The sequence below is a fragment of the Mytilus trossulus genome, chromosome 2 (assembly GCF_036588685.1).
Source record: "Mytilus trossulus isolate FHL-02 chromosome 2, PNRI_Mtr1.1.1.hap1, whole genome shotgun sequence".
Lineage (NCBI taxonomy): Eukaryota > Metazoa > Mollusca > Bivalvia > Mytilida > Mytilidae > Mytilus > Mytilus trossulus.
In genome coordinates, this window is record NC_086374.1 from 36,313,707 (window position 1) to 36,327,372 (window position 13,666).

At 32.7% G+C, this 13,666-nt stretch overlaps 1 protein-coding gene across 1 annotated transcript; it reads left to right on the plus strand.

Annotated features, from left to right (window-relative positions):
• Nucleotides 1–1,061: 1,061 nt before the first annotated feature.
• Nucleotides 1,062–13,448, plus strand: LOC134707108 (sporozoite surface protein 2-like). Its single transcript, XM_063566628.1, has 5 exons — nt 1,062–1,672; nt 6,533–6,761; nt 9,001–9,071; nt 11,206–12,366; nt 13,347–13,448. Exons 1-5 carry the CDS (start codon nt 1,426–1,428, stop codon nt 13,424–13,426), a joined length of 1,788 nt encoding a protein of 595 aa, XP_063422698.1. The 5' UTR covers nt 1,062–1,425; the 3' UTR covers nt 13,427–13,448.
• Nucleotides 13,449–13,666: the final 218 nt, after the last annotated feature.

The window sequence follows — 13,666 nt, forward strand, 5'->3', positions numbered from 1 at the left end:
TTTGAACTAAAACGATGATTAACGTATTAACATCATCCAATACTGTGATGGTGACATACTATTAAAAGGTGAATGTACATAAGGAAACTATGTAGTAAATACTACAAGTTCACTATAATTAAGGTCAATCCAACGAACTGTAAAATGGGCGATGTCACACATTCTTCTGCACATAACATGGATGCCATGAACTTTAACCGGAAACCAATGGTACTGCAAGCAGAGCTAAAAAATTGATATCTCGACCATAACAATGTTCATGATTTAGTTAGAAAAAAAACACTGTAGTATACTGATAAAATAAAACACACTAGCATTTAAATAAACTGTTTTATGTGCAGGCATGATATTAAATCAAATTGATATAGTAAACGACACAAATCATTCAAAGGAAGAAATGAAATAAGAAGTGCAACTACACCATATATATATATAAAAGTTGCATTCTGCGAAATTCTGTTTCATACATCTGCCAAACGGTTCAGGATGGTTTTTTTTCATCAAATTGGGTATAAAAAATGATAACCCCCTTTTTAAAGTTAGACTGGTGTTCCCTTATCATATTTCATATTTTACTCAAACTTTGGGTATTTGAATAGGATATATATGTCAAATTATATATTCATATAACTAAAGGTAGAATGTACAGAATTGACATTTTCAGGTAAAATCATTTTTTAAGGCAATTTGGCTAAAAATAGTCAGTTACGTATAATGTTTTGGTCAAAATGCGTGTAACATGAGGGTACTAACTCGATCATCACATTCCCCTATTAAGGTGAACCTAAAATAAAGATTGATTCAAATACGCTATAGCTAACCTTCCTCTCGTTTTTCAAATTCCTTTCCAATTGCAATTAAAATTGCATTGACTTGGATATTTTAACTATTATATTTCAAAGTAACGTTTCTTTGTTTTGGATTTATAACTGATATCAAAAAAAGAATTCAAGTTGTAATTTTTAAATGTTTATATAATTCCAAATGACGATGTAAAGACATGTTAATGTGAAGACCGCGATTACAACACATATATACCTTCCTTTACTACACGTTTTATACCCGGAAGTCGGGATAACATATGTTAATCATACAGACATAGCACATTTGATAGAAACTTCAAAACATGTGCGAAAACAAAATTTATTAATGAAATCAATTTCATTAAAAACTAAAAGTCAATTACATTATTTTTGGACATAATTTTTCAAAGGACATGCTCAGGATTTGTAAACCAGTATCTGAGTTTTAATATGGATTTTTACATAATTATGAAACTAGTACACATATATTTGACAGGACATACCTACCTACCTGTCGAAATTTGATTGATTGCAAATGACCAATTAATAAAAAATTTGGTTCGATATTTATGTTGATTTTAACTAAAAGGATATTTTTTGGAAAGTTCAAATCTGTGGCAAAATGAATTTTCGTGTATTGCAATTGTGTTTTGTAAATTTGATTTTCGTTAATCTGATAATAGGATATCCGAATGGAGCACCAAGAACCGAAGATTCATGTCTTAACTTACAACCTATACATTCAGACCCCACAACAAATCAGCAGTTTCCAAACCAACAAGGGCCAGCACCCTTCAGAATAGAATTATCTACAGGAGTTTACCAGCCATGTGTGATGCCAATAGATTGTCGACGAGCTCCTATTACAGGTATAGTAAGATATTATGAAACAGTCTCATTAAACAAAAAAACCGATTAGCCAGCATTCTGACAGTACTAGAATTTAATTTGTCAAAAATCATCAGAAACTTAATTTATTTTATGACATGCTATCTGTTTTTTTTTTAAATGTATTGATATATAATAATCAACTGCATGGAATAAGCAAAAATCAAGTATCAAGCGGGACTTCTCTAACCACTATATCATGAACAGTTCCTTCTAAAAAAACCAGAGACATTAAAAATTAAGAACATAGTGGTTCTGATTTTATTCATCATTGAAATTATATTTACTAAATACGAATTAATCCATCACACATGGTAGACCCAAATACATAATTAATATGCGGTAACTGCGGAAACGGTAGTCTTTAATGTCGTTTTGTTGTGATAAAAGGATTTTAAGATAGACATTTTACATTTGTGATTCAAAGTATAATAAATTGTTGCATTCTTCCTTGTATTATACTTTTCAATTTTCTCATGAAAATTTGTATTATAAAAGTATTGCCTAGCATGGTACATGTAATATGCTAGTGGAAATCAGCGATAATGACAAAACGTCATGACATAAATTGCCTCTGGCATCGAACTTTGGACATGTTTTGATAAAGTTAGTATGATGTCGGTATTTATTTTCTCATATGTTCCTCAACCAAACATAAAGTATTTAATCTTAAAAACAAAACACTTAGGCTAATAGATAAACCAATAAACTACTATATATTGTATTATTAAACAGGAAAGAATATTCCCGTTACATTTGACATCTGTACTAGCCGCTGCAATGATGAAATATCTACAAAAAAACAAAACAATAGTATACAAATGACGCCTCCGGGTGCGGAAGTTTCTCGCTGCATTGAAGACCTTTTAGCGACCTTCTGCTGTTGCCTGTTCTATGATCTGGTTGTTGTCTCTTTGACACATTCTCCATTTCCATTCTCAATTTAATTATGCAATAAAAGTAATCATAAACCAAAATATTTTTGGTAACCAAAAATCTTTTTGACAATTTTCTTTTTCATAACTTTATCTGTCGTTTGCTTAATCGTTTTTCCGATTTTTTAAAAATAGGATCTTTCATACCAACGCTTGTCGCACCCGTAGCACCACACGACCCCAGAGAGTGAAAGCCAAATTAAAATTTGTTAATGCGGGGTTCACACATTGCCGATTATTGCTCCCGTTTGAGATCAGACAGCAATACGATCTGAAAAGTGAAAAAGTCGGATTGGTATCCTCAATTATCTGGAATGTCCTATCATTGTCTGAACGCATTCGTTTTAGTTCGTAACAGATTCCTACGGATCGGGAAGGGTCCGAATAGTTCGGCAAAGCATCCCGACAGTTAGGTGCGTCCCGTAACATTCGGGGCAACTCAGCCGATTTTGTCTAATCGGATTACAATCGTGGCTATGTCGTGACAGATTCTGCTGTATCGGATCGAATTCCGAACAATGTCTTGTGTATTCTGGACGGTGTCCTGTGGAACGGGAATGATCCGGAGTAATTTTTCATAGCTGTTTTTCTGCCGATTGAGTCCAGATTGCATCCAGATCTTGTCGATTGCGAACCGTTTTTTGCCGAAACCGTTCCGAAACAGTCCCGTTATTAATACGAAATTCGTCAACGATACCCCCGTCAAAGTCCCGACAACTACAGAATACAATACGACTGAGACCAGACAAAGCCGTTTGCAATGCGATAGAGCGGAACGTGATAGGATTACGTTCCGACAGTACCTGATCATCCCGAATATGCCGACAGTTTTCGAACAAATAACTTCCGTCAGCATCGGTTCACAGTCTGGTTACTGTCTGATCTCTGTCGGATTACATTCGGTATAGTCGGGACGCAGTCGTGACAGACTCGGTCGAATTTTACCTGGCGAAAAATACAAATCGGATTAGAAGCGGATTCAGAACGGGATTATCGGGACTTATTCGCTTAGAAACGGTTGAATATCGGTGCTTCCTGAACACTATCTGATTGTTTCCATCCACGATTCACAGGATCTTGATCAGACTTTTAATAAATTTTAATCGGGAATGGTCCTGTCAAGAACGGTAGTAAAAATCGTGAATGTGTGACCCCAGCTTAACGCTGAGCTTCATATAGTAGAAAGTAAAATTTCTCTAGCTCTTGCATCAGAGAGATATTTATCAATAGTAAGAATTAATGTTTTTTTTATACAAAAACTAACAGATAAAACAATAAATCACTTGTTTCTAGAGTAGCAGCTAATGTTAAATATCATAATAGCATGTAACATTACACGTATAATTATTTGTAGTAGAAATAACTACATCTTCTCTGTACACATCAGTTAAATATTTTATATAGACGTAAAACATCATAATTCGAATGAAAAATAATATTGTGGCGCTTAAGGTAAGCTTATTCCGAGAAACGTAAAAATCTGTAAAATACACAAATTGCAAGTCACATATACAGGCTGTATCTTTCAGATAAGAACTACTGTTACCAGACTTTCAAATACATACAGCCCGTAACAGAGAAGTGATCGAATTGATGTTTCTTTGCCGTCAAAATTAGCTACGTTGTCGCCACTTATTTCAGAAGTGATATAATTTAATTTTCTTCATCGACAAAATATTTCATGTCCAACATGCAAGTTTTCATTGTTTAAGTCAAAGTTTTTAACACAGTAAAACATATTTTATAAACAACCTCTGTCATTGGCATTTTCATTTTAACGGTAAAGTTAATGTAGCTCAATGTAGATATTATATACTGCTTGCACTGTGAATATTTATGGGATTCAACACTGTAATAGTTTTTCTTTCGTCTGATTCAGAATACCCCATATCTTTTCTTTTTCATACCTATGTTATGTCCCCGGGATTATGTCAATCATACATTGTTGCAATACCGACATGCTTGTACTTTGTCACAAAAAAACTGAAATAAATTTCCTTCAAATCGAAGTAAAAAATACAAATGTACCCTTTAACATTTGAAATGATGAAGACAAAAGTATTTTTTGTCTAACTGATGAGTTAAGCCTTTTTCAACTGATTTTTATAGTTCGTTTTTATGTTTTACTGTTATACCACTGTCCAAGGTTAGGGGGCGGGTTGGGATCCCGCTAACATGTTTAACCCCGCTACATTATTTATGTATGTGCCTGTCCCAAGTCAGGAGCCTGTAATTCAATGGTTGTCGTTTGTTCATGTGTTACATATTTGTTTTTTGTTCATTTTTTTACATTAATAAGGCCGTTAGTTTTCTCGTTTGAATTGTTTTACATTGTCTTATGGGGGCCTTTTGTAGCTGACTATGCGGTATGGGCTTTGCTCATTGTTGACGGCCGTACGGTGACCTATAGTTGTTAATATTTATGTCATTTTGGTCTTTTGTGGATAGTTGTCTCATTGGCAATCATACAACATCTATACTATATCTTAAAAGTTATTTACGAATATTTGAAATTTAACCCTCTATAAGATGTGACGTACGGCATTTCATTTTGTCATTGGTAATGATCCATATCTGACAAAGAAGACATATTCATAATTCTCAGAAAGTTTTCGTAAATATTGTTAGATACCACTAATCGTTCCAACAATCAAGACAACAGAGACAAACAGGGATAACAATATGAAAATGAAAAGATATGACTTAAGTGTTAGCATGTTCAGGGAGACGGCACTCAATTTACAAAAAAATAATTGATGTTTTAAGGAACTGTAGATGTCTCCACAGGTTTTCAACAGGGGTAGAAATCATAACCTTGAATATGAAAGCCTCGAATTCCATGATACTTTTTTCTGTGCGGTAGTTATATCTACAAAATCCAATCATGTACACGACATATAATACATGTATATTCATACATATTGGGAATTTATTTTTGCTTCCTAACAGAACTATAAGGTTATGTATAAGTTCCTCCGTTCACTGCACAATTGTAAATTGTCTTCCTAAAGACCAGCAAAAATAAATGTCACAAGTACACGTAGTCATAAAAAAAAGTCGTATAATTAACGTTATCGAACAAAAAATCAGAAATACGGAATATTATATGTGAATGGTTAGGAAATCCGTTTACCCTACATGTTTTAAAAGTTAAAGAAAAATGTTTTCCCTGATACAAACGTTTTAAGAACCAGCTTTGTGTAACTTATAGACAAATTCGACTGTATATAAGGAAGTAAATATGTTTACTCTGATTGAAATTATCTTTTAGAACTTTTTTTTAGTAATTGAGCACCTATGTTGTTTATGGGTAATAGGTGAAATGTTGCAAGATCCCTCAAAATGACAACAAGCGGAGTTTTCCAACCGATTTTTATTAATACACTTCTAAAAACTGTCAGGTCCTGGCCGTGGAATATTTTAGAGAATTTTTTTTTAACGATTTTTACTAAAAAAAAATATTCTCTGTGTGTGCCATTGCAAGAAATAATTTTGCTCGTTATTTTGTCATATTTGAAAAATTCTCAACAAAGTTTTCCCGTTTAAACTGTTCTCAAGACGTCCTTCCATAAATATTTTTTTTCTGTTCTGACTTTGAAGAAATGACTACTTTTCGCGCAATCGAAATGGTGCATGGACTTATTTGTTTCATATTATTAGAATTATTTTCAATATTATCGGTATTAAACTTGATTATCGACACATGAAAGTTTGTTTAAGTTTGTCGATAACGTAGCTTATTTTGACGGTAAAGAAACATCAATTCGATCACTTCTCTGTTACGGGCTGTATGGCAAAAAAGCGTCGAATCACATTTTGGTACAATCAAAGTGCCTTCATCCTTACCGTAAAACAATTGTTTAATTTTTGTCTTTCATGATCATTTATGTGTTTTGTTTTTTTCAGTTACGATTCGTGGACTTTCTCGTTATTTCCGAGGATTTATAATACAAGCTAGGACAGAGTTCGGAGGTGTTAAATCTTATGGTAAATTTATCCCATTGGGAAACATGGTGTCCAAAACTGTTGCATGTCAAAATGGACAATCTCTGACTCATTCTAATAACAACGACAGAACGGTTGTACAATTCCAATGGCTTCCTGAACCCAACATGAGAGAAACCTTTCGGTTCATGTAAGTACTATATAAACTCCTATATACCAGGATTAGATTTTTATACACAAGCCGCACCTTTCGTTTACAAGGTATGACGCTCTATTATGGAACGCCGTAGCTGCCTTATGTGTACTTGTTTTTAGATACGCTTATACTTTTCAATATATGCACATAGTTTTTCTATATATGCACATACTTTTTCTCTATATGCACATAGAGAACAAGTATGTGCGTATAGAGAAAAAGTATGTGCATATATAGTAAAACTATGTGCATATATAGAAAAACTATGTGCATATATAGAAAAACTATGTGCATATAAAGTAAACTATGTGCATATAAAGTAAACTATGTGCATATAGAGAAAAAGTATGTGCATATATAGAAAAACTATGTGCATATATTGAAAAGTATAAGCGTATCTAAAAACAAGTACACATAAGGCAGCTACGGCGTTCCATACTCTATTAACATTTTGTATTTTAATATTGTACTGTGTATTTTTGTATATATGTTATGTTTGTCACAGATCATGTTTTTGATTTATATGGCACTAAAATTATTTGAAAAATTATTTAATTTGATTAAAAAAATAAAAATTAAAAATAACGTACAAAGTTGAAAAGCATTAAAGACTAGTGATACCTTCCCCCTAAATATTGATGATTTCTACACTTTAAAACAACTTTAATATCATGATATATCGTACTTGTCCTTCTCGAAACAAATATGGTCTCCCGTAAATGTTTTGTAAAGATGATAGAGCCACTCCGAAATTTTGTAGAGTAGAAAATCTTAAAACATTAGAATCCGACAAAAGTAAGGTGCTATTCTGTTCTATAAAGTGATAACATGACACATCTATAATACTAAAATTATGAGGTCCAATTTGTCAGCCGTCATCAGGTAAAAACGACAAATCCAAGAATTCAACTTTATATATAGCTAATATAGGACAATAGTGTTGATTAAAAATTACCCCACTCCAGACCCTTTTGTGTTCCACATAATTAATATTGCCAATAATTAACAAGTTCCGGGTCGACTCCGATACCGATACCGATATTAAAATATATATTCGATATTCACCTGAACATTACATTTGTACCTATTACCTAATCTGTACGTTCCGCATCTGACAGGCGCACCACCAAAAGTTGAATTTAGGATGCTACATGTATAAGACGGGTCATAATCACAGGGTTGACACTACTGAATTCAAGCATTGTCAATTTGTTCCCTTTTGTAGTATTTTAATCAGTAAGACTTTCTAAGATGACCATACGAATACTGAAAAATCTGCACTTGAAAATAAGGCGTATAGGTAGTTTTCAATTTGTTAGCGGGCATGACGTAAAACAGTGAATCAAAGAGTTCAACTTTATTTATAACTTATATAGGACAATGCTGTTGATTAAAACATACTCCATTCAAGGACCTTTTGATTTCCAAATAATTAGTGGTACCAATAACTGATAAGTTCCAGCTCCACGGGTTCAAGCAGAAAGATTTTGAAAGCAGAAAAAACTGTGCATCTTATAATCGGCATGACTTTATCTGATGACAATACCAATACTACAATAAGACTTACGCATAGTTATATACTTTAATTCAGTCACGGACCCGCGATTTCACGGGTGTGTTCTAGTATATACTATAAATGCTCATCTATAGAAGTCGTTTCATATTTAAATAATTTATTATCGAATGTGATATAGAAATAACACAGTAGAATTATGGTGAATGAACGAATATGTACTTTGCATTTTGAACAAAATATATATTTGTATAAAGCACTTATCATAAATTAAATATTCATTGAGGTGGTACCTAACACTACATGGAGATAACTCTGTAAAATCAGATGAACGTTTTAATTACGTTGCGTTGTTAAGGAAATATTAAGATTCTCAGTGATCAAAATTAGTGTTTGTGAAACTGCTATACAACCAGTGTAATTTTTCTGATAAAATGGTTGGTTCAATTTTTTGGATTTTTTTATATTTTTGTCAAAGTACATACTTTTTTATGAAAATTAAACGAGCCAAATTAATTTTAGTGAAGGTGTTTGGTACAATTTTAATGACGTTGACGATGATTTAAATTATTATATTATCATAAGGGCACTGTACAAGTAATACGCATCCCTGTAAAAATAATCCTAATCAAACGACTTTTGCAGAGAAATTTGCTAGCTATCAATAATAGAAGAGTCTAATACATGTCATTATAATTGAATACTCCTTTTTTGTTTCAGATCTACAGTTGTTCAGGATCTTAGAACGATCTACACCGATGTGATGTCAACAGAAATATCCCCTACCGGCAGTAAGTTGAACTAAAATTATCAATTGAAAACGTTTTGGTTTAATTTGAATATCAATTCGCTCTAGCTGCGCAATTAATTTCTAAGAGTAGCGCAAATGACTCACAACAATATCAATACGTTGTTAACTACATGTATCAGTGTTGTGACGCTCCTCAAAATTTGAATAATTTTCGTAAAAAGCCATGTTTTAACTTTGTTACAAACATGAAACAGTAACTACGTGGTATATCTTTTTAGGCAATATGAATCACATCATAAATTTAAAATGTTTGATTGATGGTGATTTAAAATATACACCATACATCTGTAAATGATTATTCTTACATGTTCCCATCTAAAATAAGTATCAGGTCTTCGTACATGTATGTGCCTCGGGTAACAGTATATACATAGAATAGAGTATATTAAGTGCAAATAATTGATGATTAACTAACGAATGACAGATTCTTCTTATCATCCCATGTGCATAATTTAGAAAGTCAATTCGTTCATTTAATTCGGTGGCGGGTCCATCAGATGGGTTCTGGGGGTCGGAACCCCCGCCCTTTTTGGACGATTAATGCATTCGCATGGAGGCATATGGTTGGTAAACCCACTCCAATAATGTCTGGAATCGCCCCTTCAATTTTGACGGCACTTATTTTAAACAACTAATAATTGTACATATTTTGACAAATTTTAGTTTCGACAACACGGGATAAAAAAGGTAAATTGGTGTGAATCATCATGTATGCAATATTAAAATACTAATTTACCTACTGTAACTATTAAACTTTAATAATTCTGCTTTTGGAAAGGAGTAACAGAAAACTAAAACACAAATGCGGCGGTATATAATCCATTAAGCCTTAACCGCCATTACATAATTTGTTCTGTTTATGTTCTCATTTGATTTTTTGTCCCATGAGTAGGAAAGAGTAGTTAATTTTGATTGTTTTCGAGGTAGCTATTACAACTACCTGCTGTGTTTATTTTCATTCGTCAATAGCTATTATAACATCTCAATATTAGCCAATCATCCGAATGTATATACATTTTATAGGTGAAAGCAATTGTCAAAGATAAAAACAATTGGCTTGCCAAAATGTCACAACTAAATATTGATATGAGAAGTGAATGTCCTATATTACTGCATGTGTTTAAAATAAAAGTATTTTGGGGTATACACTGAACTGGTGAAACAAATCGACAAATTCACCAGGTCAAATAGTTATCAAAGGTACCAGGATTATAATTTAGTACGCAAGACGCGCGTTTTGTCTACATAAGACTCATCAGTGACGCTCAAATCCAAATATTTATAAAGCCAAACAAGTACAAAGTTGAAGAGCATTGAGGATCCAAAATTCCAAAAAGTTTTGGCAAATACAGCCTAGGGAGAAACAACGCCTCTGAAGCTATGTAGTTTCTGTATTTGTAGTAAAAGAACATTTATTTGTGATACTAATGTCAAATAATAGGTTACAGTATATTCTTGTTTTCTGTAATATGCAGTTAAGAAAGAGTGTTTGAGGCTTTGTAGTACTCCGTTTTATCTTCAAATAAAAGAAAATAAAAAAAAACAACAAGACAAATAATTAAAGCACTGGTGTTTTTATTCAAATCCTGGCTGGTCCATAAAGGCACTCATGGATGTACTGTATATTATTATTGGTTCAAAGAAAAAAAAATGGAAACCGTATTGTAAATATTGTTCGAGATCAGTAGTCAATAGTAAAAATTAATTATTTCCCTATATAATAATTTCATATAAGCATTGTGCAAAATGTACCTGGGGAATTAATTGGTCAATTCTGCAAACATTTCAGGAACATGTAAAAAGAAAACAGATTCACAAAATTGTACAGCAATCAAAATTTTAGAAAGTTTAAAATGAAAATAAAATCATAATTCCTTTGGCGTTTGTTGGAATTATTGAATTATTAGGAGGTTAGGGATTAACAACTTTATAGAAAATCTATTATATATGATATTAACAGAGTTGCATGTGTATGAATGTATTTTAAAGAACCTATTTCAACACACGATTCATTAAGTAACAGATGGCCTAGCCCAGAACTGTATTATAGAGAATACGTTATATACAATAAGTAGACAAGTAACTTTATTTATTTGGTACATTACGTATTTCAGTTGTACGCCAAGGTAATGAACGACAAACATCAAATGTTATTCAGCAACCGCCCTCTGGGCCTCGTAAAATGTTTATTCTAAAGGAGTCTCCTCAAGAACCCTTTGATTACACATGGAGCGGTAATCCGAAAAACGTTGCAGCATCTTCCGTGCGGCAGAATATTCCAAATCAACAAGTTAATCCTCAGTCGTTTAATCAACCAGGAAATCCTAATAACGCACCGTCATCTTCCGTGCGGCAGATTATTCCAAATCAACAAATTAATACTCAGTCGTTTAATCAACCAGGAAATCCTAATAACGCACCGCCATCTTCCGTGCGGCAGATTATTCCAAATCAACAAATTAATACTCAGTCGTTTAATCAACCAGGAAATCCTAATGTACTTTCCTCCACTTTGCGGAGTCCGTCAAATCAGCAACCAAATAATAGAGTTATTGGAAACGTCAGAAGTAATGTACAACAAATTTCTCCCCAAACGAATAACGGGGTGCAATTTCCACCAACGAACAATATTGTACAACCGTCGAACAATATTGTACAACCTTCGAACAATATTGTACAACCGTCGTTGAATAGTTTAACTAATATGCAACGTTCACGACCGGCTTTTAACACAGGCCCATCTAATATAAGACCGGCACGTAATCAATTGACAGGAGCTCAAACTGCCTTAATTTCTAGTAACCAACAAATAACAAACTCCAGAACTTCAATGGTGAAAAATTTATCTTTACAAAGAAATCAGCAAATAATGTTACCTGTGTCTACAAATATAAGTAATCAAAATGTGCCAATGCGTTCACAATCGACAAATATGCAACAACCTAACAATGTACTAATATTAACAGGTGGGGCACAAAAAAGTGATCCGAATATGAAATCAGTATCGACTGATCTATTGAATCCAGGAATGTTACCCGATATTCAACCAGAAATTGTAGCTCAGAAAATCGAAGTAAGAACGACAATTTGGACACCAGTGCCATTGCGAATTTCAAAAACAATATCAACGGGAGTAACCACTAATCCAGTTACTAAGCTTAACCGTATTAATAAAACTAATAATGTAGCCATATCTATTAACAATATTGAAGAAAGGCAATCTAATAATTTAGCGGCGCCTATGAAAAAGGATAATGAATTCCGTCAACTAAATGGTAAGTATGTTGTTTAACTGTCCATGAAAAGTACACGCCGAAAAATTATCAGATTCTCCGCAATAAGCTTTAATATCTGTCGCCCTGTCGTTTTAACAGGATAGACAAACATACATATTGTGTAACGGAACATACCGGGTTTGATCAGAACCGTTGTGAATTAACTTTTTTGTGTTTTTTTTTTATTATATAAGTTAGTTATCAACCATTGGAATTTCATTTATCATAACACATTACTTACACTAAGCTTTGCTTTTTATTTAAAAAAATGTTATCAGGATATGACGTAAAGATTGTTATTCTACAAAACACAGCATTAATAGTTTATTTTGTGTATAAGTCATGTATTCACTTTTTTATTGTATGCCAAATGGCCTCGAAACGCCTCTAAGATGTATAAAATAGATATACTGTTCCTATTAATGTACTGGACACCTATTTAAATATTTATTTGGTAAATGTTAAATGATAAGAGATAGAATGCAACATTCAAATAAGATTAACGCTCGTTTAATATAAGAAAATGCAATGTAAGCAAATATCAGTAACAACTGAACATGCCAGGACAGTTAGAGTTTAACCACGATTGTAAGCTACCAAACATATAGATGCCTTTATAAGAAGGCTTATAGAGAATCATATCAACCAATAGTACATGTATGACCGTATTAAATAGATCTAGGGAGAAATGTTTGAACCTTTTATTTGTTATTATAAGTTTAGGTGATTCATTTGATCAAAATGGTACTCAATTTCTACTATTTATACAAATAGGATTACTTTTTTTTCAGTGTAAGCAACCGATAGATTACATATCATTCAATATTTGATACAATTTCTATTCTTTTCCGCCTCTGAGAAATATCAAAAATATATTTTGTTTCTTAAACGTCTATAATTGTTAGTCAATGTATCAAGTCGTAAGACATTATATGAGTTATAATCAGCACAGCTAATGTTTTATGGTTTTTTTTTTACAGATGACAAGAAGAATTCTGGTTGCAAAGCTGTGATATCTACGTTGATTATGTTAATACCTCTTGGTTTTATAATTCTGTAATAAATACGAATAGTCTGTTTGAGTTTATAATCATCTATTCGTCATAATATATACGACAAACAGCTCCTGGATTGTTAGGAGTTTGAAACAATTTGTTGTTAATATTAAATACCATTGTGTGCAATTCGCAGTTTTCCAAATTGTATGTGTCGTTTCCAGTTGTTATGGATATGTATCGTTTGCATATACGTTTTGTTTGTAACTTTGTTCTCCTTTAAGTGCGGTTCGTTTGGTATCTTC